This window comes from Nycticebus coucang, chromosome 2 (genome assembly GCF_027406575.1).
Source record: "Nycticebus coucang isolate mNycCou1 chromosome 2, mNycCou1.pri, whole genome shotgun sequence".
In the NCBI taxonomy this organism is placed as follows: Eukaryota; Metazoa; Chordata; class Mammalia; order Primates; family Lorisidae; genus Nycticebus; species Nycticebus coucang.
Window position 1 is genome coordinate 24,500,197 of NC_069781.1, and position 27,670 is coordinate 24,527,866.

The 27,670-nt window shown below is 41.2% G+C and overlaps 1 protein-coding gene across 6 annotated transcripts in view; it reads left to right on the forward strand.

Annotated features, from left to right (window-relative positions):
* Positions 1-1,351: 1,351 nt before the first annotated feature.
* WDR31 (WD repeat domain 31) overlaps positions 1,352-27,670 on the forward strand; it is a 31,796-nt gene continuing 5,477 nt past the window's right edge. Inside the window, exons 1-9 of one of the 6 annotated variants that reach the window (XM_053565391.1) lie at positions 1,363-1,469; positions 4,561-4,656; positions 8,264-8,407; positions 9,397-9,529; positions 12,251-12,325; positions 17,031-17,175; positions 17,275-17,375; positions 18,846-18,913; positions 25,828-25,969. In XM_053565391.1, the coding sequence (XP_053421366.1) occupies positions 8,292-8,407; positions 9,397-9,529; positions 12,251-12,325; positions 17,031-17,175; positions 17,275-17,375; positions 18,846-18,913; positions 25,828-25,969 (780 nt within the window). In that variant the 5' untranslated portion in view covers positions 1,363-1,469; positions 4,561-4,656; positions 8,264-8,291. Of the gene's footprint in view, positions 1,474-4,560; positions 4,657-8,263; positions 8,408-9,396; positions 9,530-12,250; positions 12,326-17,030; positions 17,176-17,274; positions 17,376-18,845; positions 18,914-25,827; positions 25,970-27,670 lie in introns of all 6 variants that reach the window. The other 5 variants (XM_053565423.1, XM_053565399.1, XM_053565417.1 and 2 more) reach the window with 5 other exon arrangements.

A 27,670-nucleotide genomic window follows, 5' to 3' on the forward strand; every position in this document is an offset into this window, starting at 1 on the left:
CTAGAACCTTGGCTTGAGTGATTGGTGAATGGTAGTGCCCAGAAGTTAGAGAGAAAAGAAGAGGAACAGGTTTGGAGGGGGGGAAATAATGTTTCCAGCATGAGTCATGTCAAGGATGAGGTGTCTTTTAGACAGCCAGATGGAGATGGGTGAGAGGCAGGTGGATATACAGGTCTGGTTACAGCACCAGTTTGGAAATTTTAGATGCCTTAAGTCTAAATCCTGAGAGCAGGGGTGGTGCATCTCCAGAGCAGGAAAATCATGATGGCAGAGATCTAGCAACTCAATTCTGCAGCTGCACTGAGCCCAGCTCTGTACCCCAGGAAAAGCAATAAAGCTATCCTTAGTTGTGGCTTGCTAAGCTATTATGGGGAAGAGAGATTAAGTTTGTAGAGAAAACCCATGGTTGTGAATTAAGGTCAGTGTTGCAAGTGGCATAAAGGTAGATTCCTTTTCCTGCCAGGAGGAAATCTCCCAACATCCAGGAGGGAGTTTGAACAAGGACTAGAGGGATCCCCATCAGGGATGCTGAAGTGAGGATTTCCTCCCTGGGTTAGAAGATAGACCCATTGATCAGCCCTGATATTCTGCAAAGACAAACTTCTCTTGCCACTCCCACTCCCTTGCAGACTCCCAACTTTTAGAAACTCCACAAATCTTCACTGAAAGTTACTCAGGTGGGAGATCAGCACGGCAAATTCATCAACTAGGGTGCAAAAGAAATGTTAGTTAGGATCCCTGCCATTGATTGATTGATTGATTGATTCAACAAGATATAGATAGATAATCTCAAGCCCTGTGCAACAGGAATACAGAGATGAATGGACTCTAGTTGGAAAGCAAGGTGACTACAGCTGTGAAAACTTTTGTCTTGTAGCTGCTGTTAGTTTCTAGAACTGTCTTCCCATTTGGATCTCAAGAAGGTATTGAGGGGTCGTCTTGCTATGGTGCTGGACTGTAACGGTCTGATGAAAGAATGAATAAAAGAAATAAGGGAGTAGACAACTGGAGAAATGTCCAAAGGAGGGACCTCTGATTGACGCAGGAATAATTTCAAAGAAATAAGGCAACATCTTTGTCTAAGTTAATAATAATTTAAAAGATGACATGTACTAAGTGCTTCCTCCGTGGCTGTTACAGTGCTACCTGCTTTCGTTGGATTACAGAAATTCTTCTGGAGCATTATCTTGGGCACCTCCGTCCTCTTCTGTGGATTTTATCAACATATTGTTACATTAAGAAAGCAGGACAGGGTGCTGTTCTTTGGTCCCCCGGAAACGTCAGGCGAGCGGAACTGCGTTCCGCGGCCCGCGAGGTAGCCCGGAAGGTTTCTGTGGGGACTCCTGCCCTAGCGACTTACGCCTCGTTGCTAGGGGCGGAGGCGCGGGAGGCTGTGGAGCTTAGAGGCTGCGGACGCCCTCGGGCTCCGCGTTCCTGCTGGCCTCAGCTCCAACCCCGCCAGTCCATCGGTGGGTATGAAACCCCAGGCGGGAGAAAGGGGGACAGCGGCGGGCGGGGAGGGTTGGGTTCCCGCCCCGTCTGAGCCGCCCCTGCCCACCTGTCCGGAGAGGACAGCGAGTTTTGAGGGCCCACCTTGGCTGGGTGGTGCTAGGTTCTAATCCATCTTGCGGGAAATCCTACCCCCCACCTCAAAACGTATCAAAAATAAGCTTTAGTCGTCTCCAAAATGGGCAGAGAGAGGATAAGAAGAGCCAGAAAGGAAAAATTACCCGCAGTAGTCCCTAAAGTTGAGGCAACTTAATGAGTTCTGGCCCTATTACTAACTTGTCGTGTAACTTTGGGCAAGACCCTCTTACCTTCTGGGCCTTGGTGGTAGAGGATTGAACCAAACAACCTTCCAAGTGCTTTTGCCTGTGGTTTTGTTTCTGTTTGAGCATGGTTTTGGTTTAGAAATGCCTTAGCCTTCCGGAGTATAGGTTAAATGTATGCAGAGGGAGATTTTGAGAAAGGGAGGGAGATAGGAAATGAGCATTTGCATGAGCAATGGCCAGAGGAAGTCCAGGGAAATGAAGTCTGGTTCACCAGGTCTACCCTGGTGACCTTCAGCAAGTCCGGTTTGAGTCCCAGTTTCTTCATGGAATAGAAGGTTTGGATATGTATAGGTGTATATCAAAGAATACTGCATCAGAGAGTTAAAAGAGAATTTTCTGAGTTAGGTTGAGAGTGACCACTGAATATTTCAAGGCCTTTGGAAAGCAGATTGGGATAGAAGTGGGTTCTGGGATTCAGATTTAGGCTTGGTTCCAAATAGACTTAACAAGGACATCTAAAGCCGTAATCAAGTTTATAAGCTCTCCCACATCCTTTCCACCCTTCGTGGACCTAAAGTCTGAGACAAGGTAGGGCGGCTGCTCCTGAAGGATATGTTGGGCAATTCTAAAAGGGCCCTGATGTTCCTTCCTTAAAAACATCCCATCAAGTAGACTCTTAGTACACCATTCATTCATTAAGCAGGTACTATATATCTGCCTTGCATCTGTTCTCCTATGCTCAAGCCATAGATAAAAAAATGAACAGATACCATCTCTCCTCTGAAGTATAATACACATTCATAATACAAACATTTTTGTAATCTTAGTCTACTCATAACAATGCAGACATATACTTTGTTCTTGAGATTTTTTAATTGCCTTTTATTGCCTAATTTGTTATATAACATAACGAATGCTGGCCTTACGGTGGATCATGCCTGTAATCCTAGCACTCTGGGAGGCTGAGGTGGGTAGACTGCTTGAGCTCAGAAGTTCAAGACCAGCCTGAGCAAGAATGAAACCTGGTCACTACTAAAAATAGAAAAACTAGTGAGGTGTTGTGGTAGGCGCTTGTGGTCCCAGCTACTCAGGAAGCTGAGGCAAGAGGATTGCTTTAGCCCATGAGTTTGAGGTTGCTGTGAACTATGATGTTACTGCACTCCACCCGAGGGCGACTGTGTGAGACTCTGTTTCAAAAAAAAGCAAAGCAAAACATAACAAATCCTTAGCCTTATTGGAATCAGTCACTCTTCAGGGGCCATAATTTCAGCTTGATATCCTTCAGACTCATATTCATTTGTATATGTTCTCTGTATGTATGGTATATATATTAAACATGTATTATGAACAGAATTAATACAGGTGAAATTGCTATTCCCATTATTATTCCTGTAAATCTCAGAATCATGCTGTAATTAGCATTTATCATTTTCCAGGTTGAACTGAAGGCTTTGTATGCACTAGTTTTTGTAGAGATGCAGTATAGTATGCTACTGTTTGCATTGAAAAGAGATTTATGCTGGTCCAGAGCAGGGCCTCTGGAATCAGATTGCCTGGATTCAAATTTTGGCTGATGTAGACTTGAGCAAGTTATTTAATATCTCTGTGCCTCACTTTTCTCACTAGCAAAATGGTTATACAGGTCGAGTATCCCTTATCCAAAGTGCTTAGGACCAGAAGTGTTTCAGATTTGGGACTTTTTGTTTGTTTGTTTTAGAATATGTTTTAGAATATTTGCATTATATACTTACTGGTTGAGCATCCCTAACCTGAAAATTTGAAATCCAGAATGCTCCAATGAGTATTTCCTCTGAGTGTTATGTTGGTGCTCAAAAAGTTTCAGATTTTAGAGCATTTTATAGTTCGGATTTTCAGACTAGGGATGTTCAACCTGTAGTAACAGTAGCTATCTCAGAGGCTTGTGGAATAGATTAAATGAGCTAATAAATAGAAAGCATTTAGAGCACTTCCCTGGCACATCTTAACTGCTGTTTTTAATCTTCATAGGCACTAGTGATAGATTTATTATCTTATTTTACACATAGGAAACTAAGATCTAGGTTCAACAATTCACCCCAGGCCACAGTAGAACTGTAATTCAGAATTAGTCCTGTGTAGTTCAAACATTGATGCACTTAATTAATAAAATATTGTTCGGACTCTTCTGTACTGCTGTCAATTTTCAAACTAAGCTATTGTCAATCAATAATTAGGATTTATTTGAATTCTTAAAATAGGTTGTTAAAATGCAATAAAGCCATTTCTTCTTTTAGATTTTTATATTCTGGACTAGAAGTCAAGAGAGCTGCCTTGTTTTAATTTTGAGCAAATACATGCAATATTTCTGCTCTTATTCTCCAGATCTTTAAATAATGTTTATATGTGGTGATTTTGAAAAGCTCTTCTATCTCTAATTCTGGAATTATGCTTATTTAAAAGAGAAATTGCTTTTTTCTCAGTAAACTCTGAAGTAAGCCATCTCTGAAGATTTTTGATAAATAGAAGTACTGCATTCTGAGTAAAATAAAAATGTTTAATGATGCATTTAAGTATATTTTGCATGTTTAAAAAACAGAGGTATAATTAACATTATGGTATACTTTTCATAATTATTGGAAATGTGAGAGTTATATAATCTTGGAACTTGGTAAGATATTTGTGAGGGAAAACTACCCTTGACAATCTCTTTTATTAAACAAGGTTCTTATTTACTTTACAAATCTCTTTTCAGTGCAAACATGATTAGACAGAGAAGAGATTAACTTGAGCATCTTTTCACTAATTACAGAGATTAGGAAGTAGCTGCCTAGAATTGTTTTCCAAAAGATACACATTACAAATCTTTGAATACAGCAGCTCACCAAGAAGATCTATTGATTTGCGGGTAAGCAATTCTAAAAGTTATCTTTTCCTTATAACGTCCCATGAATACTCTTCACTTGGGAAATATGGCTCTCTGAATATACTAGCTAAGAATCCAATCAGTTTTAAGCAGAGCCGATCCATTTATAGCACCTGTAGTTTCTAATGACCTAGATTTATGAATAGCAATCTGTCTTTAGTTTGATAACAGTCTTGAAAAATGGGTTAGGCAGGAAGACAGGAAGCCCTGCATCCTCCATCTGTACATAAATAATATGACATCCCAAGCTTTTTGAAAACTTAGAATTTTTCCTCTTTGCACATCTGTGGCCGGTTATAGAGAATTCTAGAATGTCTGAACTGGTAGGAATCTTTTTTTTTTTTTTGTAGAGACAGAGTCTCACTGTACCACCCTCAGGTAGAGTGCCGTGGCGTCACACAGCTCACAGCAACCTCTAACTCTTGGGCCTACCCCATTCTCTTGCCTCAGCCTCCCAAGCAGCTGGGACTACAGGCGCCTGCCACAACACCCGGCTATTTTTTTGTTGCAGTTTGGCCGGGGCTGGGTTTGAACACGTCACCCTCGGCATATGGGGCTGGCGCCCTACTCACTGAGCCACAGGCACTGCCCACTGGTAGGAATCTTAGATTTACTACTTTATAACAAATACTTTTGTTGTACAGTACTTTGCAAGCCACTTGATGTACAAAGATGAATAATGAGAGGCCTTCTTATGGAGCACATAGTCTACTAAAAATCACTTAGAAAACCTGCCTAATGGATACAAAGAACACTATGTGGGTAATGGGCACACCTGTAGCCATGACTTAAATATTAAAAAAGCGATCCATGTAACCAAAAATATCTGTACCTTCTTCATATTCTGTTTTTTTTTTTTTTTTTTTTTTTTTTGAGACAGTCTAACTTTGTCCCCCTTGGTAGAGTGCTATGGTGTCACAGCTCACAGCAACTTCAAACTCTTGGGCTCAAGTGATTCTCTTGCCTCAGCCTCCTAGGTAGCTGGGGCTACAGGTTCCTGCCACAACACCAAGCAGTTTTTTAGAGATGGGGTCTCTCTTACTCAGGCGATCCACCTGCCTCGGCCTCCCAGAGTGCTAGGATTACTGGGGTGAGCCACCATGCCCAGCCCTCTTGATATTCTGAAAGAAAAAAATCATTTAGTTTAGTGCCCTAATTTTCTAGATGGGGAGGCTGAGGCCCTGAGTGGGAAACTAAGCCGTTCAAGGACACACAGTGGGATGAGGCAGAGCTGGGGTACAGCCCAGGTCTCTTGATGCCATTTCCACAGTACCAGGCTTCTGTACTGGTTATCTGTTCTTGTCAGGGGATCGATTCTGGCAAATTTTTCAAAATTTGCTGAAATTGTCCCAGAACCCTCTAATTTTAATGGTAATATGAATGAATTTCAGCTGTTCTCCATGTAGACAGTTCTTCATAGAAGTAGATTGGTCATGTCCATAAGAAGTTCATCCCTTAGAACTTTTTTAAGCAAAACCCCAGCTGCCCCATTTACTTCCCTCGGCTCTTTGTGGCCCAGGGAGCAGCTAGTTGTAGAGAACATGACCTGGAGTGTCTGGGATTGGCTGTAGTCAGAGTCCTTCAGTACTAGTGAATGTTTATGCTGGTCACATATTCAGATTTCTCTTTTTTTCTCTCTGTTTCACTATCAACTGGTACAGGATCTGCACAAATTAGGTGCTTAGGAGGGATTTCCTGGATGAGTAAATGGATGAGCATCTCTTTCTTTTTAGTTCTAGCCATGTTAGTTGAGGGGAACAATGCAAGCATATCTGGAATACATTTTTATTCTAATTGTAGAAGCTAATATTAATTATTTAATTTCTGGGTCAGTGGTTCTAAAACTTTTTGGCATTAGAACTTCTTGTCATTCTTAAAAATTAAAGACCCCCCTAAGAGGGTCTTTTGTTTATGTAGGTTATAGATTGGATTCATAACCCTGCTATTCTATCATGTTTTGACATTAAAACCGAGAAATATTTAAAAATATTTACCTATTAATTATAAAATAACAATAATAAACCTATTGCATGTTAACATAAATAATATATGAAAAATAAATACACTTCTAAAACAAGTGGTATTGTTTTACATTTTTCCAAATCTCTTTAATGTTTGGCTTAAACAGAAGAAAACTGGATTCTTATATCTGCAATATATTGTTTAGGCTGAAATATAAAAAGAAAAGCAGCCCTTACACAGAGCTGGAAAAGGGAGGTCTTCCTGGACTTCTGAAGGGGCTCTCAGGAGTTCCCCCTGGTCCTCAGGTCACACTTAGAGAGCTGCTAGTCTAGGTCATTACCTATATAGTCTAACTTAATGTCAGTGTCTCTAGCATCTCTTTCATATTAAATGAACCTCATAACTCTTGGCACACTGACTTGAAGAAGTGCCACAAGAAATTATTTAAAAATCATCTGGCAACCAAGGAAGATTGTTTATAACGTTTTAGAATAACTAAGGCTTTTCTTTTTCAAGAAGCTTCACAGCCAGGTGTGGAGACTCATGCCTGTAATCCCAGCACTCTGGGAGGCTGAGGTGAGTGGATTGCCTGAGCTCAGGAGTTCAAGACCTCATCTCTACTAAAAACAGAAAACTTAGCTAGTCATTGTGGTGAACACCTTTAGTCTCAGCTACTTGGGAGGCTGAGGCAAGAGGATCTCCTGAGCCTAAGAGTTTGAGGTTGCTGTAAGCTATGATGATGGCACTGCACTTTATCCAGGGCAGTAGAGTGAGGCTGTGTCTCAAAAAAAAAAGAAGAAGAAAAAGAAGAATCTTCACTAGTGTAAACTATTTTTAATTTTTAATTATATGCTCCCAGTATCTATTTTATTGTGGTAGTGTACACATAGTATAATTCACAATTAGTGACATTTAGTATATAGACAGTGTGGTACAACCATCATCACTATCAAGTTCTACAACATTTTCATCATGAGAAAAGAAAACTGTACCTATTTAGTAGTCACTTCCCATTCACCTCTTCACCCCTGCTCTTGGCAATAACTAATCTTTTTTTCTCTATAGATTTGCTAACTATGGATATTTTGTATAAATGGATTTATACAATAAGTGGCCTTTTGTGTCTGGCTTCTTTTACTCAGCATGATGTTTCAGGGTTTACTCATGTTGGAACATATATTGGTACTCCGTTCTTTTTTGTAGATCAGTAATACTCCAGTGTATGGATAGACCATATGTTATTTATCTATTGATGGGCATTTGAGTCATTTTTACCTTTTGGCCGCTGTGAACAGTGCTGCCAGAAACAATCATATACAAATTTTTGTTTGAATACCTATTTTCAATTCCTTAGGCTGTATACTCAGGAGTAGAATTATGTAATCTGATGTTTAATTTATTGAGACATTTCTTGAGTTTTTTGAAATTATTTTTATTTTTGTTTATCTGTTAATACTTTATCAGAGGCTGCAATCCCAGGGCTGTAAGAGTGAAGCAAGGAAAAAAAGAAAAATCAACTGCATAGAATTAGCCTTTTTTAAAAAAAGAATCTAATTTTTAACATAACTATACTACTAATTTTGCCCAACAAAATTAACAATATGTATTATACTTTTTTACTTAACAGGGAATACAACTTACAGCAGCCACAAGGGATGCTGCCACTTGGGTGCCAACTGAAACAAGCTCCTTTACAGAAGATTTCGTGTAGGCTCTGTGCCAGGATGGGAAAACTACAAAGCAAACTCAAACACAGTACTTATAAATACAGGTAGAGCATTCGTACCTGGGATCTCAAGTTTTATCATGCCCCATTACAACTTTCCACTAAAGAAAGAGAAGGCCTAGGGCAGTGGTTCTCGCTGTGGCCCTTTAATACAGTTCCTGTGGGTTGAGACCCACAGGTTGAGAACTGCTAGCCTAGGGCAAGTGTTGATGACCTACAATTTGGTTTGTTTCTCTTCTTTTCTTTTCTTTTTTTTTTTTTTTTGAGACAGAGTGCAGTGGTATCATCAAAGCTCACTGCAACATCAAACTCCTGGGTTCAATTGATCTTCCTGCCTCAGCCTCCTGAGTAGCACACATCACAATATAGCACACATCACAATACCCAGCTAATTCTTCAATTTTTTTTAGTAGAGACAGGGTCTCTCCCTTGCTCAGGCTGGTCTTTAACATGTGAGCTCAAGCAGTCATTGTGCGTTGGCCTCCCAGAGTGCTAGGATTACAGGCCTGAGCCACCACACCTGGTTCTTTTTCTTTTCTTTCTTTTTTTTTTTTTTTTTTTTGAGATGGAGTCTCACTCTATCAACCCAGGCTGGTCTCAAATTCTGAACCCCTGGGCTCAAGCAATCCTCCTGCCTCAGCCTCTCAGTAGCTGGGACCACAGGCACCTGCTACCCCACTCAACTAATTTAGCCTGTTCTCTTTTGGATCAGAAACAGTCAGCTTTTTAGCTAGTATTTGTACCCACACATGGAGGGGCCCTGCATCTTTAGGATTAATCTCTATTTGTGCAAAGACTCCCGGCTTCTTGGCTTTAGGATTCCCCTTTATCAGATTCCAGTCATTCAGTCATTCTGAGCACTTTCTAAGGAAATAATGCCTTTGCTGACAATGTCAGTGAATCTCCTTTTTCTGCTCCTTTTTCATCTTTCTCTTCTGCCCCATCCTGAATTGCCATGACCTTAGCTCACACTCTTCTTGCTCTCCTGTCTGCTCCCATGTCATTGAGTCTCTCACGTTCCATCCTCTGTTTAGCAGGCCTGATGGAATTATAGAAGAGAAAATTCAAACTAAAGCTTTTCAAGAGTATAGCCCAGCTCATCTGGATACCGTCTCTGCTGTTGCTGCTCTGAATTCAGACCTTTGTATCTCTGGAGGAAAAGATAAGGTAAGGTTTGCAGTGTTTCCTAGGAAACTGATGATGACCACAAGGGTTATATTTGGAAAGTAAATCTAGGGTTTCATTGCTGGCCCCAGAGTTGACTAGTATAAAAATATGGACTTTCAATTTAGAAAGACTAGGTTTAAACCTTTGCTTAATCACTTTCTATTACTTCGGGAAAATCTTTAAATTATTTGAGCTTTAGTCTCTTTGTTAAGTGGGTATATTAATGCCACCTAATAGGACAGTTATATAGATTAAATGAAGGAACACGTAAGGCCAGGTGCAGTGGCTCACGCCTGTAATCCTAACCCTCTGGGCAGCCAAGGCGGGTGAATTGCTTGATTTAAGGAGTTCAAGACCAGCCTGAGCAAGAGTGATTCCCCATCTCTAACAGTAGCCAGGTGTTGTGTGCCTGTAGTTCCAGCTGTTCAGCAGGCCAGGAGTTTGAGCTTGCTATAAGCTATGATGATGCCATGGCACTCTGCCTGGGGTGGCAAAGTGAGACTCCATCTCAAAAAAAAGAGACAGAGAATATAGGTAAGACTACTAGCATGATGCCTGACCACCCACATGCTTTTTATAAATGGCAAGGATTATTCCTCCAGTCAATCCTTTGTTATACCTACATGCAGACACGGGAGTTATTTGTCAGCAAAAGGAATTTTCTAGTCTCTTTTATATTATGCTTTTGCCAAAATGTCTATACTTGAGTGGCATTGTGATTCTCCCTTCCATGTTTTATCCTTCCTCCCATTGTCACTTTGAATCTGATTGTTTTCTCTCCTTCATATTTGGATCTATCATAGCCTTCACAGATAGGATATTGGTGGCAAAAAATGCAGATTCTCTTTATAGAGACTAATACTAATATCGTCTCTCATTTTTAATAGCCTTTTAGAACCTTCATATTCCATTTGCATACTGTATTTCACTAGTTCTAGAATGTGTACATGTTTTCAAATTTTAATATCTCTGAAATCAGGATATATCTCAGTATCATATATTAGTTGGCAGCATTTTGTCTTAAAATTTGTATCATCCTAGATGTAAGAAATTTTATTTATACGTGTATGAGCCTCACTCACACTTGTGAATGGTAGGAAGGGCAAGGATTATCCTCTTTGTTTTGCAGATTAGTACTAGCAATGGCCACCTCAACACCCCTTTATTTGGAAAGATGAGGGCAACTGTAACAGGGGCTGGGTCTACCCTAAGTACATGCTGCTTATTCTCTTGCAACGAACTGTGGAGACCTGGGCAGAAAATGCTTTTAAAATCTTGTTTAGGGAGAGAAATGCTTATACTTTAAATTATTAAAGTATACAACCAAAAAAAAGTATGGAAAGAAAATTTTAACAATGAAACTCTTTGGCTGGGTGCCCATAGCTCAGTGGCTAGAGCAACGGCCACATATACTGGGCCTGGTGGGTTTGAACCCAGCCCTGGCCTGCTAAAAACAATGACAAATGCTACAAAAAATAGCTGGGCATTGTGGCGAGCTCCTGTAGTCCCAGCTGCTTGGGAGGCTAAGGCAAGAGAATTGCTTAAGCCTAAGAGTTTGAAGTTGCTGTGAGAGCTGTGATACCATAGCACTTTACTAGGGAGACGTAGTGAGACTCTGTCTCCAAAAAAAAAAAAAAAAAAACAATGCTCCTCTTTGGCAGATGGGATTATGAATGAGTTGCATTTTTTAAAATTTAAACAAAAAGTGGTTGGTTGAGCGCAGTGGCTAATACCTGTAATCCTAGCACTTTGGGAGGCCAAGGCGGTGGATTGCCTGGGTTTATGGGTTGCCTGAGATTAGCCTGAGCGAGAGCGAGACGCTGACTCTAAAAATAGGCCAGGTGTTGTGGCGGGCGCCTGTAGTCCCAGCTACTTAGAAGACTGAGGCAAGAGAATCACTTGAGCCCAAGAGTTTGAGGTTACTGTGAGCTGTGATGCCATAGCACTCTACTAAGGGCAACAAAGTGAGAATCTTTCTCAAAAAAAAAGAAACAAAAAAGTGCAACCCATTTCACAACAGTGTAAATATACTTCACTGTATACTTAAAAATGGTTAAGATTGGCCAGGTACAGTGGCTCATGCCTGTAATCCCAGAACTTTGGGAGGCCTGGAGTTCAATGCCAGCCTGGCAACATAGTGAGACCCTGTCCCTTCAACAGTGGTGGGGTTGCCTATAGTCCTAGCTACTTGGGAGGCTAAGGCAGGTGGATGCTTAAGCCCAGTAGTTAAAGGTTACAGTGAGCTGTGATCATACCACTACATTCCATCCTGGATTATATATAGACTGAGACCCTGTCACAAAAAGAGAAAAAAAAGAAATTAGAGGTTAAGATTATAAATTGAAAAAAGAACACAACGAAAATAATTGTAGTACAGTGGGGGAGGATCTAATCCTATGTAGAATTCTCCTTCAGCATCTATAGCCAGAACCTCCAGCTGAAACAGTTCTTGGGAAGTATTATCCCAAACTCATCAGGAAGGTTTAGAGGAGTATCTAGTGTCTTAGGGAGATACAGAAAGATGGTCAAGAGGAAAGAAAAGAAACTCAAAGGAAGGGAATATGAGAAGAAGCACAGAAGTAAACCTCTACCACTTAAAGCAAGTCACTTGACAGAGAGGGAGTAAATAATAAGGGAGAAATTAAAGTGTGGAATGAAACAAAAGCTATTTTCAGTTAAACACAAATTCAATGATTAAAATATTTTAATGACTTTCTGCAGACTGTTGTGGCCTATGATTGGAAAACTGGAAATGTGGTGAAAAGGTTCAAAGGACATGAGAATGAAATCACCAAGGTAATTGTCAAATGATTATTGTTATGAAAGGAATTTGGAACTGAATAAAGGAATATCTAATAGCTCTAGATATTAAGAGTGAGTGTTAAATCTTAAGGAAAAATGCAAGGGCTTCACTTGATATTGTGGAACCCTACTCCAGGAAAAGCAGAGCAGACCATTTACTTAGTTGCTGTTACAGGTGTATTGGACAGTTTTCTTTTATTAACCTCTTAATAGCACTGTAGTAAATAAAGAATAGCTGCTAACAACAACTCTCCTTGACGTACCCTAATTTAACAGGGACATACTGAAAGCTTACTGTGTGTTTACTATAGCTAGAAAAATTACAAAACCTCTATGCTTAGCAACCTTCTGGTCTAGCTGGGGAAGCTTTTAAAAAGTCAACAAAAGTAAATTTAAAATGAATTTATTAAATAATGTTATAAGCCAGTAACAGTGGCTCACGCCTATAATCCTAGCACTTTGGAAGGCTGAGGCATGAGAATTGCTTGAGCCCAGGATTCTGAGACTAGCCTGGGCAATAGCAAGACCCTAGCTCTACAAAAAATAAAAAAACTTACCAGGAGTGGTGTAAGAGGTGTATTACTAGCTGTAGTCCCAGCTATTTGGGAGGCTGAAGCAGGTGGATCACTTGAGCCCAGGAATTTGATGTTGCCATGAGCTATGAGGCCACTGCACTATAGTCTGGGCAATAGAGCCAGACCCTGTCTCCAAAAAAGAAAAAGAAAAAAGAAAGCCAGCATTACAGAATAGAGTGAGTGAGCTTACAGCAAACATGATAGAGAATGTCAATTTATATAAACCCGTTTCTGAAGTGCACCTAAATGAACCCCAAATTAAGATGCACACTTCATCTATAATGAAAGTACGCATCAGCCACAATTCCATAACATAAAACGCGGTATTTATGTGTCAGATACAGTGCAGTTCGGGGCTAGACTGAGAGAATATCATGCTCTAAGGCACTTGTCCCCAGATCACTGGCAAAGTACAGATTTTTTTCTTGAGACAAAGCCTCAAGCTGTCACCCTGGGTAGAGTGCTGTGGCATCACAACTCATAGCAACCTCCAACTCCTGGGCTCAAGCGATTCTCCTGCCTCCACCTCCCAAATAGCTGGAACTACAGGCACCCACCACAATGCCCAGCTATTTTTTGGTTGCAGCTGTCACTGTTGTTTGTTGGGCCTGGGCTGGATTCAAAACCGCCAGCTCAGGTGTATACTTAAGCGCTTGAGCCACAGGTGCCGAGCCAAGAGTACAGATTTTTTTAAAAGAACTGGTCCTGAATGGCCCTCCCAACAACCTTTATTTAGAAAGATGAGGACTTAAAGACATAAGTTACCAGTAAAATTAGGCTATATAACAAAGTTGAGGCAGCTCACTTCTGCTTCTTCTGGTCACCATAAAGAGCTGAAGGACTGAACAGATAATCAACTATCAATATCCATGATGACAACTCAAGTTATAGTAGACCTTGAGCTAAATAAGGAAGGGAAGTAAAGGAGAATTTATCTTGTGTGTGTGTGTAATACTTGAACATGTATCAGGCCTTTTTGGACTTGCCTTCCAAGATTAACTTGCTCAAATTTCAAGATGTTTCATTTTTGATTAATAAGGAGAAAGGATCCAAAGTGAAACCTACATGGCCAAGCAGCTGTAAGAGAAGCTTTTGGTCTTTCCATGTGTCACCATCACCACAAGGAGACTTCAGTTTGGGATTAATTGTTCATTGAACAAAAATCCAACTATTGAGACAGTAAGGATTGCTAAGGAAGAAAGGAAGTTTTTAATAGGACAGATGTCTTGTCAGGAGAACTGGAGAAGCTACCTTGAACCCATCCTGTAAAACACTCTTTTACAAAAAAAGAAGACAATGAAAACATAATGAAGTGTTTTTAAAAAAGGCCAGGCGCAGTGGCTCACACCTGTAATCGCAGCACTCTGGGAGGCCATTGCCTGAGTGGATTGCCTGAGCTCATGAGTTCGAGACCAGCCTAAGCAAGAGCAGGACCCTGTGTCTTAGAAAATAAAAGAAATAGTTGGGGCGGCGCCTGTGGCTCAGTGAGCAGGGCGCCGGCCCCATATGCTGAGGGTGGCGGGTTCAAACCCAGCCCTGGCCAAACTGCAACAAAAAAATAGCCGGGTGTTGTGGCGGGCACCTGTAGTCCCAGCTACTCGGGAGGCTGAGGCAGGAGAATCGCCTAAGCCCAGGAGTTGGAGGTTGCTGTGAGCTGAGTGATGCCACGGCACTCTACGGAGGGCAATAAAGTGAAACTCTGTCTCTACAAAAAAATAAAAAAGAAAAAAAAGAAATAGTTGGGTATTGTGGCAGGCGCCTGTAGTCCCAGCTACTCAGGAGGCTGAGGCAAGGGGTTCACTTAAGCCCAAGAATTTGAGGTTGCTGTGAGCTATGATGCCACAGCACTCTACTGAGGGCAACAAAGTCAGACTCTGTCACCAAAAAAAAAAATAATAATAAATAGTAACAATAATGTTAAAGATAAAAGAAAACAAGACCAAAATATCTATGACAGCAATAAATATAATTGGGATAAATTTGCTTATTAAAAGAAAGTACTCTTAATTAAAAACTAAAGCCACCTATATATCACCTAAAAGAGTTATCTAGTTCAAGGCAGCTTAGTGATTAAAAGTAAAACAGTGAGCAAAGATAGAACAGACATTTGTATACCCATGTTCATAGCAGCATTACTTACAGTAGCTAAAAAGTGGAAACAACCCAAATGTCCATTGACAGGTGTGTGAATAAACAAATGTGGTAATATACCCACAATGGAATATTATTCAGCCTTTAAAAGGAGTGTTATAACATGGATGAACTGGGAAATATTACACTAAGTGAAAGAAACCAACACAAAGGGACAAATATTATATGATTCCACTTATATGAGGTAACTAAAATAGTCGAATTCATAGAGAAAGAAAGTGGAATGGTGGTTGCCAGGAGCTGGGGAAGGGAAAAATGGAGAGTTACAGTTTAATTGGTAAAGTTTCAGTTTGGGATGATGAAGTTCTAGAGATGAATAGTGGTGATAGTTGCACAACAGTGTGAGTGTACTTGATGCCACTGAATTGTATGCTCAAAATTGTTAAAATGGTAAGTTTTGTGTATATTTTACCACAGTTTTAAGAAAAGGAAACACCAGGAAGAGATGAAAACAGAAAAAAAGTGAGCAAAGTTACATCAGGTGAATACAACCAAACAGAAAGCAGTTGTTGTGATAATATCAAACAAAGTTGTATTCAAGGTAAAAAGTATTAAATGGAACAGAGAAATACTTTCAATTAATCATGAGTACAACAAAATTACCTGTCATGGAGTGTTAGGCTCTGATGGTTTCAAAGGAATTCTTTCAAATTCACAAAAAGTGATAGTTCTATGCAATTTAAACTGTTCCAGGGTATAGACAAAAGAGACAACTTCTTACTTCCTTGTATAAAGCCATCAGTAGCAAAACAAGGCAAAGCATATGATATAAACTACAGACCAATGAATACCTGTATTAGATGAAATTAGATATGGCTTCAGATAATAGAAAGCCCAAATAATAGTGCTGTAAGTATGTTGTTGAAGGTTGGTGTGGTGGCTCCATGGTCATGAGGGAGCCAGACTCCTTCTATCTTCCTTGTCTGCCATCGGAGCTTGGCTTCCTTCTTCAAGGTTGCCTCCTGTTCACAAGATGGTTGCTGCAACTCCAGTCACCATATCTGATCTTCAAGGCAACAGGAAGGAAGAAGGGACAAGAGCAAAAGGTTATGCCTGCCAGCTCCTTTAAATAGTTTCCTAGAAGTTTGACTTCCCCTTATATCTCATTACCTACCCTGTCTTCAAGGGGGCCAGAAAATCTGAGTTTATAGCTGAATGTATTGCCATACCCATCAATATAGAGATATTATGAAGTAAGAATGGGAAAATGGACAGTGGGTATACTACTCACAGTCTGTTCCAGTATGGATACAAAAATGATAAGTGAGGCATTAGGAAATAGAATCTAACTTTTTGTTAAAGAATAACACACCATGGGTAGCCAAGCATTATTCTAAGAATGCAGAATAGGAAGAAGTATTAGGAGAAATATTAGAAATTGGTGAATATGATTTTCTATATTAATTGGTCAAAGGGAGAAAAACATGATCATCTTAGTAAATCAGAAGATCTAACATTGATTTCTGTGGAATTCTTGGGTAAAGTAGAGATAAGTGGATCTTTATATGATTAAAAATAGAGAAAAAAATTCTTTAAAAACAAAATAGAATGAATGGCATTACAACTCAAAATAAGAGATGACAGAAGGTAGTTCTATGATTCATGAGATGAAGCATGAGAGTGCTGTGCATCCTGTACCCATTTGGAGTGGCTGATAATGCAGTGCCAAAGAGCTCACACAGAGAGGAAGTTCCTCTGGCATCCCCAAAGGGGAGATCCCCAGGGAAGTGAGGAAGGGAGACAGTCTGAGGAGGCTTCGTGGAGGAGATGAGGAAAGGGTAGCACAACATTGTTTGATAAAGGTGGAAATTCAAACTGACCTGTGCTTTCCATTCATAGATCAAGTTTGGGTATTACTCTTTTAAAAAGTGTGTGGAGAAAGTTATGCAAACCCATCTTTCCCCCATTTTAATGTCCACTCCAACAATAGTACCAGAGCTATTTCAGTTTCTGTTTGTTTTCTCCCTGAGCAGATAGCCTGTATTCCCAAATCAAGCCAGTTCTTCAGTGCCTCTCGTGACAGAATGGTCATGATGTGGGACTTGCATGGTTCCTCACAACCTAGGCAGCAATTGTCTGGCCACACCATGGTGGTGACCGGGTTGGCTGTGGGTCCAGGTAAAGTGAAGTAGATCTCTTCCCGATACAGTTGTACTTCTGGAAAAAGCCCTGTTCAAGCCCTGACTCACAGTTGTCTTCTTACCGTTGTTTCCAAAGACTTGTCACAGTTGTGCACTGGTTCTCGGGACAACACCCTGCTTCTGTGGGATTTGGGAACCGGACAGTGTGTGGAGAGAGCATCTGTCTCCAGGAATGTGGTATGAACTCAGACTTAGCACAGAACAGAGGGAGCATGGGATGAGGGAAAAGGCCAGCAGAGAGAGAGCGGCTTTGGGTCATGACTTCCTATGTGTTCCTGGCCTTTCAGAATTATTGGATTAGATGATCTCTTGAGCCTTCTGCTCCAGAAAATGATTCTATTTGTTTACATTAGAATTTAAAATGCTATCCTCATTTATTCCTTCAAAATATAGTTAGTCCATTTCTTCTGTGGGCCAGACACTATGCTAGGAATAGGGTTAGTCACCAAGACACACAGTTCCTGTCTTCCAGGATCTGACAGCTTATGCTTATTGTACATTCTGTATATGTAACATCATGCAGAGAAATAAGCATTACCTTTTGCTTTATGTATAATGTTCTCTGTTTTTGAAGGCCACTTGTTTTCTGGTAGCAGACTGGTACATAAACTGCATAGCCTTTGGGGTCAGTCATACCCAATTTTTAATTAGTGATCTATCATTTATTAGTTGTGTTACCCCAAGAAAACTACTTAAGCTCTTAGAGTCTCTGTGTCCTCATTTGTAAAACGTGGAGCATTATATCACCCGATAAGGTTCTTCCGAGGATGAAGTGCAGTAATGTACATGAAACACCTCTCATCGTGCCTGACCCATGGTAGGTGTTCCTTTAGTGGTTGTCAAATTTCAGTAATTGTCATCTTTTCATATTTCCTAATCTTGATGACAATTATCAATGGCAAAATGTGCATGTCCAATGCCCTCCATATTTGTGGAGGTTATTGGAAGATAATAAAATCCTGTTATCTTGAGTTGTTTTGAAGACTACTCATGCCTGTCCAGCAGGGGGCTGTAGGGATAAAGAGAAATGCCAGGGCTCTTGCTGAAGCCCAGGAGGTGTTGGACTCAAGTTTCAGTGGTCCCACCTTACAACAGGGGCTGTTCTGCTAGCTGCCACCTGGCCAGCAGTTCTCTGCCACTTGGCTGGGATTTCAGGTACTCAAGCTGCTACCTTGTTTCTGATAACTTTTTTTTTTTTTTGAGACTGTCTCACTCTGTTACTCTGTTGCCACAGGCTAGAGTGCCTTGCCATGGCTTCATCATAGCTCACAGCAACCACAAACTCCCAGACTCTGGCGCTTCTCCTGCCTCAGCCTCCCTAGTAGCTGGGGCTACAGGCATGCACCACAACAACTAGCTAATTTTTTTCTATTTTTGGTAAAGACAGGGTCTCACTCTTGCTCGGACTGGTCCTGAACTCCTCAGCCTCCCAGAATGCCACAGCGCCCAGCTTGTTTCTGCTAACTTAAGAGCTACAGACAGAGCACTACTGATAGGCATCTGCAAAGCCTAAACTCTCCCTAAGTCAGATTTGCTACTTCAGTATCCTTGAGGAGAGGTGTAGAATGCTAATTAGCACGGCTTACAGGAATTACAGCAAAAGAATGACTCAGTATAGAGAGCTTTTAAACATTTTGCTTTTTCCAGGTCACTCACCTGTGCTGGGTCCCCAGAGAACCATATGTACTGCAGACCTCTGAGGATAAAACCATCAGGTAAACTTACTGAGCAGCAGTGAAGGTGTTTCTGCTGAGGTTTGTGGCCCTCATGCGTAATGACTCTGTTCCTGCCCTGCATCTCCGCATTTCTGTGCCCTTCCCAGAGCCTCCCACCCCTCTGCCCTTCACTGGTGTGGGGGCCTCTCTGATCTGGCCCAGTGGATAGTATAGATCGTCAGGGCAGAGATTGGATGCCAGGATATCAGGCCACTAGAAAGCCCCTGTCCTGGATAGTTTTGAAGCAGCTGATTCAGGCAGTTCCCACTGTGGGAATGTGTCCAGATTAATTTCAGGATCAGTCACTTGCTTGTCCCACCCTGTTGGGCTGCCTGGCTCTGTCTGCTTCTACTGTGTGGCTTCTTGCCGCGGACCGCCCTGCCGGTGGGTTTCAGTCCGAGGGAAAGCAGGGAGAAGGAGTGAGGAAAGTTGAAAGGTCGACGCAGGAATGACAGTCTGGCACACAGCACTTAGTGAAGCGTGCAGCTGCAAATTTTACTGAGAGTATATGTTGGTATTTATACATTTTCTTTCTAAGGTTTAAACAATGTAATTTTTATTCTGCTTATGTTTGTAAATTATCTTTGTGTCTGTATATGCGGTTTATCATGCATTATATGTTTTCAAGGTTTTGTTCTCTGGAGGGAGGTGGTTTATCTTTTCAAGGTTTTGCTCTCTGGAGGGAGGTGGTTTATCAGTAACACCTGGTTATTCCCTCTTATCTAGGAATGTCAAGGCTTGTGACTTTTCTTAGCCCTGCAATTTTTTTTCAGTTTCTTATAATTTCTTTTAAAAACAGCTGAACATATTCTTTTACGTATAATGCTTGACTACTTCTATATATATTTTCTATATATTTTTACTTTTATTAGTAATTATACTTTGATTCATAATTAATTGTTTGTCAAACATTAAACTACTCTATTGATTTGTATTACATATGAAAATTAGTGAAGCAAGATGTTTTTCTAAGTAAAGTTTTACTGCAGGTGGTGATAGTGCATGTCGTGTTGGAACATCTTCTTTGCTGTGCCTGCATTGTCTCAAGTCACTGACATTTATGGTAGGGACGTGCTGTTGACCAGGCTTACTTGGAGCCACTGAGTCTGACACAGCCATTCTTGTTGTGCTTAATCTGGATCAGTAAACCACTGTGTTTATGCTTAGAATTAACAGAACAAACAAGCATTTAACTGAACATAAAGGTTTCTTAATTGTATGCCGTACCCCGTAGATGATTGCGTCAAAAAACAGCATGCTAGGCAACATTTCTATTGCTGTGCACACTGGGGGTGCTGGGGGCTTCGCTCCGAGGAGCACAGACCTCCTTTCCTTCGTTTTACAACGTGGACAGCGCCACCTCATGGCATGATGCCGAGGGTGCGGCAGTTCCCCCTTTTTTGTTTTTGAAGCGCAATTCAAAGAGGTCTTGGCGTATGGTCTTAATAGACGAGAATAAACAGTGAAGGAGACATGGTAACAGTAAGACAACACAGAATATCAGGCATCTAATAATAGCTATAAACACAATGTACTGAATCCAAGTTAGGGGATTTAATGCTTTAAAACTATTAGTCAGTGATTGAGCCAATGTATCAAGAGATGTGGTAGGTAAATGAGCTTGGCTTATGGCTGTAATGTCTTTCTGTAAAGTATGTAAATCATGTGTTATGTCATTATTCTTTCATACTCCCTGAAGATGTGCCTGTACTTTGTTCCATGATTCTGAGAGGTTGTATGGTAAAGGAGTAACACAGATAGCCTGAAAGGCTGAGTGACACTTAGTTTGTAACTTATGTTGTATGAATTTTATATCTTGATTTAAAGCTAAAACTACTTCTTCTAAAATATTTAACTTAGCTTCAAGCTTATTATCAATGTTGGCCTGTGTCATAAGAGCTAATGTAATATTATTGCTTAAAGAGTTAACAAAGTGTGCTGTGTGCACTTGTTGTACTAAGGCTGTTGTGGCTACTGCAAAAGTAGTGACTATAGAAATTAAAGCTAAAATGCTAAGGATTAATGCTGCTATAAATCTTTTAGGCCGGATTAGTTCATTAAGTGTTTGTAACATTTGTAATGCAGAATTATCATACCATGGGTTATTTTGTAGATTTACAGGTAACATTACATAAGAAGGTCTTTTTACAATTAACATAACATTCAGCAATCTATTATTTACATGAAATATATCAGAAGAAGCAATACAATTGGTTATTTTTACAAGTTAAAAGATTTTAAAGGAAATACATAGTCAACTGGATCACATGTAAATTCTTTCACAAATTTTCTTTTATGAGTTTTATTTAACCTGCACTGACCATCTACAAACATTCTAAACTTTCTTGAACTTTTGCTCTGCCTTTTACTTTCTTACATAACTATTCTGTTTCAGGACAAAATTTATCACACAAGATTCTTTCTTTACACAATGTCATTCTCCTTTCTGTTTAATTTCTCTTACTCTCAAAAACTCACTTTCCACCAAACAGGATTCCAGTTTACCATGAAGTTACTTATTCACTCAGCTAAACTGATAATTAGAAGGTTTAAAAGGCAAGAATCTTATCCGTTGACAAAGATTCAGTTTGTAAAAATATTTTTCTTATTTATACAAATTACTAGTGGCAAAGGGCCAATAATAAAGGTTCTAAACCTCACCCTTGGGATTTCGCCAGTGCTGCTGTCTGGGGGCTGTAACACTTGGGAGGCAGGCCCGCCCCACGAAGGGTAGGGGGGCCCTCAGCTTCCTTCCCCGCTGGGCCTTTTCAGCCGTCTTGGAGCCAGTGGAAATGCGCCCGGTGGTTTTGTTTGCTATCGGCGAGTGTACTTTCATTTTCTCCAAGCGGCGGGTGAGATCTTGCAGCAGCCGCTGGCGTCTTCTTCTGCGTTGTCTTTTCTGAATCTGAGTTAACTACTCCTGGAATAACTTCAAAATGTTTAGTATAATTGGAACTGCGTCCTATTATAACACCAACTGTTCCTGGTAATAATTGGCCTTTAACGCGGTGGGAATTAAAGTGACACCGTCCCATTTAGATAAAATTACATCTTTTGCACTAGCAAGATCTAAACCAGCACTGCCAGGAGTTCCTCGCGGAAGGTCATGAATAGTAAATTCAGGGGCTTGAGGACTCAATGTAGATAAAGGCTGTGTTTCATTAACTACAGCCTGCTCTCCCTTGGGGCCTGGGCTGGGAGAATGCCCCTTATCTAGTTTTTTGACCTTTGTGTGTTGTGCTCTTCAGCAGTAATAGCACCCTTGTCAGACAAGGGGGTCCCATCCTTATGAAACTTAGATTTACATTCATTTTTCCAGTGCCTGCCCTTCTTGCAGCGAGGGCACAGGCCCGGGGGATCCCCTCTTGTCTTATTACTATTGGACCGCTTACAGTCCCTTTGCATGTGCCCCGGTTTCCCACAGTTGTAGCAGGTGGGCACAGCGTGTGGTGGATCACAGCTATAACAAGTGTTACTGGGGTCCTGTTGTCCCATTCCTCCTTTATTAAAAGTATTTTTCACATATGAACTAAATCTCTGACCTTGCATTGCTGCAGCAAACGCCATTCCTTGGATGATTGCTGGTGAGGCATCCATGCATGCTTTAATGTAATCTTGTAATGTGCCTGTCTTCCTGACAGGGCGTATTAAATCCTGACACAGCGTGTTGGCATTTTCCCAAGCTAATTGCTTAAGCAATAATGTTGTACCCTCAGATGGTGGGAGCATTCTATTGATGGCTTCTTCCAGCCGAGAAATAAATTCAGGGTATGCTTCTTCTACATCCTGCTTTATTCCTGCTAAGGTAGTACTTTTGGTTCCCGGAGGGGGGAGCTTACGCCATGCAGCAACAGCATTTTGTGTAACCATTTCTAAAAATTGGCGTGGGATAGTAGTCTGGGCTTCAGTAGAAGCAAAGTCATCAGTTCCCAGCAACATTGACATGGTGGGTTGTAAACCTCTCTTTCCTTTGTGCTGTTTAATGCTTTCTCTTGATCTATCTTCATACTCTGTTCTCCACAAAATATAGTCTCCTGGAGAAAGGGTGGCTTTGGCCGTTTGCTGCCAATCATAGGGAGTAAGCCACAGGCTGCCTATTAATTCTACAATTTGAAGAGTATAGGGTGCAGAGGCTCCTGATGTACGAACAGCCAGCTGCAATTCCTTTAACGTTTTTAAAGGCAAAGGTTCCCAGACCGGTGCTGCTTTATCGTCCTCAGGAAAGTGTACCGGGAAAGCGAAAGTAAAATCACCCTGTTGACGGGCTTCATGTATAGCGGCCTGAAAACCCTTAGGGGGCAGGGGAGGCCACGGTACACGTGGACGAGGAGCCCGCAGGGCTGGTCTGGGTCTTGCCATGGGCACACGTACTACCGGGGGATTACGGCGATGATCAAAACGATCATCCTCCGTATCCTCCTTTGCCATCTCATCCACCAAATCCCACTCATCATTATCAGCAAATTCATCATTTTGTGGCGGAGGCGGCAAAAGTTCTTTCAGGGTCGGCGCAGAGGGGGCTACACCCTCGGTATCTGGCGCCGGTTCAGGCTCCGCCAGAACCTCTGGAGATACTTCATCATAAATGGGTGCTTCTTTAGTTTCAGGGCTCCCAGCCTCTGAAGCAGTCTCTCTCACAAAAGCCTCTAAAAATGTATTGTCAGCCAAAAGTTCCCTAATTTGTAACCATAGAGGAAAAGCCTGTGGGGGCAAAACCTGCTCCCCATGCGTCTGCACATAAGCTCGCATCTCTCGCCCTACTCGTTTCCAATCAGATAGAGATAGCGAGCCCTCCTCCAGAAACCAAGGACTAACCAGCTTTATAAAATGCATAAGCTCTTCCAACCTTTTGAGGGACACATGAAACCCATTTTTGTCCAACAAACGCTGTAACATAACACTGAGCATACGTTCTTCCTTAACCAATGCGTGCCCCATGGTACCTGCTGATTGCTCACACTTAACCGGTCAGCCTTTACCGGCGGGACTCGAGCTCCCTGGTGAGAGTCGCCTTCAACCTGAAAAGAGAGAAAGAAAGAAAGAAAAAGAGAGAAGATTACCTGTCCTTCAGGTCCCTGTTCGAGGCACCACCTGCCGCGGACCGCCCTGCCGGTGGGTTTCAGTCCGAGGGAAAGCAGGGAGAAGGAGTGAGGAAAGTTGAAAGGTCGACGCAGGAATGACAGTCTGGCACACAGCACTTAGTGAAGCGTGCAGCTGCAAATTTTACTGAGAGTATATGTTGGTATTTATACATTTTCTTTCTAAGGTTTAAACAATGTAATTTTTATTCTGCTTATGTTTGTAAATTATCTTTGTGTCTGCATATGCGGTTTATCATGCATTATATGTTTTCAAGGTTTTGTTCTCTGGAGGGAGGTGGTTTATCTTTTCAAGGTTTTGCTCTCTGGAGGGAGGTGGTTTATCAGTAACACCTGGTTATTCCCTCTTATCTAGGAATGTCAAGGCTTGTGACTTTTCTTAGCCCTGCAATTTTTTTTCAGTTTCTTATAATTTCTTTTAAAAACAGCTGAACATATTCTTTTACGTATAATGCTTGACTACTTCTATATATATTTTCTATATATTTTTACTTTTATTAGTAATTATACTTTGATTCATAATTAATTGTTTGTCAAACATTAAACTACTCTATTGATTTGTATTACATATGAAAATTAGTGAAGCAAGATGTTTTTCTAAGTAAAGTTTTACTGCAGGTGGTGATAGTGCATGTCGTGTTGGAACATCTTCTTTGCTGTGCCTGCATTGTCTCAAGTCACTGACATTTATGGTAGGGACGTGCTGTTGACCAGGCTTACTTGGAGCCACTGAGTCTGACACAGCCATTCTTGTTGTGCTTAATCTGGATCAGTAAACCACTGTGTTTATGCTTAGAATTAACAGAACAAACAAGCATTTAACTGAACATAAAGGTTTCTTAATTGTATGCCGTACCCCGTAGATGATTGCGTCAAAAAACAGCATGCTAGGCAACATTTCTATTGCTGTGCACACTGGGGGTGCTGGGGGCTTCGCTCCGAGGAGCACAGACCTCCTTTCCTTCGTTTTACAACGTGGACAGCGCCACCTCGCTGCGGCATGATGCCGAGGGTGCGGCAGCTTCTGGCATTCTCAATTGCCCGGCCTTCAGCCTAGAACCCTCCCTGGGGAGGCAGGGTTGGAATCAGCATCAGGGAATCAAACAAAGCCACTAGTTCTTAGACGTGAGAGCACACTTAGAAACTTCAGACCTCAGAGGAGAATCTACTTAGAAAATGGTAGAAATAGACGGTGCCTATGGCTCAGTGAGTAGGGCGCCGGCCCCATATACCGAGGGTGGTGGGTTCAAACCCAGCCCCAGCCAAATTACAACAACAACAACAACAACAAAAAAAAAAAGGTAGAAATGGAACAAAGAAGTAAAAATGAGACAAAAAGCAAACCGAACACTCTTCTTTGGACCCCAAGGCCAAGGCTGGCCAAGACCTTTGAAGCTTTTGTATCTGATGCTGAATGATGACTACTTTTCTGTATCATAATTAGTATCTTTTAAAAAACTTAAATCATAGGTACAGAAATATCCTCTTGTGCGTTGAAAGCAGTGACTCAAAGGACCAAATTATCAAATTAGTTTGTACAATTAAGATGCTTGGTCTAAATTCCTTTTAACTGATCTCAAAATAGAACTCAGATGTCATTCCATTTGGTTACTTCCTGCTAGCTTCAGAGTCTCAGAGATTGATTTGGTTTATGCTGCTGTTTTTAGGTAAATCATAACATTCTTAGAATTGAATTCTCAATTCTGTTGATTGGCGTAAGCAGCAAAAAATTAAAACTTTTCTGGTAGTGGGATATTACAGGTGTATTTCAGACACATTTATTACAAACTCATTTCCTGCTTTAATTTCTTTCAGATTATGGGACAGTCGGGGGCTACGCGTAGCTCATATGTTTCCTGCAAAGCAGCACATTCAGACCTACTGTGAAGTCAGTGTAGATGGACACAAGTGTATCTCATGCAGCAATGGCTTTGGAGGGGAAGGCTGTGAAGCCACGGTATGAGATTGTGTGGGGTCTAGGTATCTGGTTGCCAGTGAACAAATCACTTTCTCTGGCTTTGTGCCTAAACTGGGCCACACAGGCAGGCTCTGCTCATGGCTCAGGCCTATTTCAAGTGCATACTGTGAGTGATCCTTTGTATACCAGATACTTCTTTTAAGAAACAGTCATTAACCTAGGGCTCTGAACTGGCAGTAGAAAAGAGGAATGGGCTGAGAGTCAAGATAGGGAGGAGCAAAGCACAGAACCAGCCCACTCATGTTCCTATTCCCAGCAGAGCTTCTAAAAGGGAGGGACTGTTTGATGAACCAAATATATCCCCATTATACACGTAGCCAAGAAAGGAAGTTTAAGTTCTTTGTGTAATATGGAGTTCCAGTGTTGGTCCAGGACTCATGCCATCCCTTGCCCACATAACTTGATTGTAGTTAATTTTGGGAAAGATTGTTTAGGCTCCTCTAAAATACTTTAGATTCATAATTGTAGACTATCAGTTAAAAGGGTTATCTAGTGTTCAGATAAAATAATTATAGCTCCCATTTTATCAAAGTTATTATGTGCCAGACACTGAGATGAGCATATTACATACACTATCTCAGTTAATTCTTAAAAACAACCCTATGAGTTAAGTACTTTTATAATTCCCATTATATAGGTGGGGAACAGAAGTGTCACAAGTTGAAATCACCTCGCATAAGATCACACCCCTAGTAAGTGGTAGATCAGGCTTTGAACATAGCATCTCTTCTTCAAGCTAAGCATTTCCAGTACTACAGCTGTTCCCTGGATGACACAGTACCAGTGACTTCATCGTTTTTTTGGACATAGTTCAGTTTGTCCTCCCTGAACATTATTCTCCACGTGTGGTCTGATCTGTATTAATAAGAATAGGACTGGCAGCACTGACTGGCTTGTCCCTTGTTGTACGCACTAATTTCATGTATCAAGGCTGGTTTATCTATCTATCCATCTATTTATTTATTTATTTATTTAAGACAGATTCTCACTCTATCGCCCTGGGTAGAGTGCTGTGGTATCACAGCTCACAGCAACCTCAAACTCAGGCTCAAGTGATCTTCTTGCCTCAGCCTCCCAAGTAGCTGGGACTACAGGTGCCTGCCACGATTCCTGGCTAATTTTTCTATTTTTAGTAGAGACAGGGTCTCGTTCTTGCTCAAGCTAGGCTTGAATTCCTGAGCTCAAGCAATCCACCCACCTTGGCCTCCCAGATTGCTAGGATTATAGATGTGAGCCACTGCATTGGACCTGTGTATCAAGGTTTAGCATCTAGTCATTAAATCATAATGTCTGTATGTACTTATGAGAAGGTACTTTTAACTGTGGGTCCCCTTAGGACTCACAGATGCCAAGAAGACGATGATAAAAAGCAGCTCTTGAGTTGTCATGAGAGTAAGTGATCCCATATTGTTCCATCATGCTGTAGGACTGGGAGCTTTTACCTCCCTGGCCATGAAGAAGGCAGTAACCCTTCTGGCACATACTTTTATCTTTTCTTTCTGGCACATCCTTAACTAGGGTTGTTTGGAACACAGCTAATGCTTAAAATAATCACTGGATGGATGTGCAGTTGGGTGTGTGGATGGGATGGATGAAGATAAGGGGTGGCTATATGAGTAGGTAAGAGGAGTGAATAGGTAGATCGTGGGAGGGTGGGAAGATGGATATTATCGGATGAAG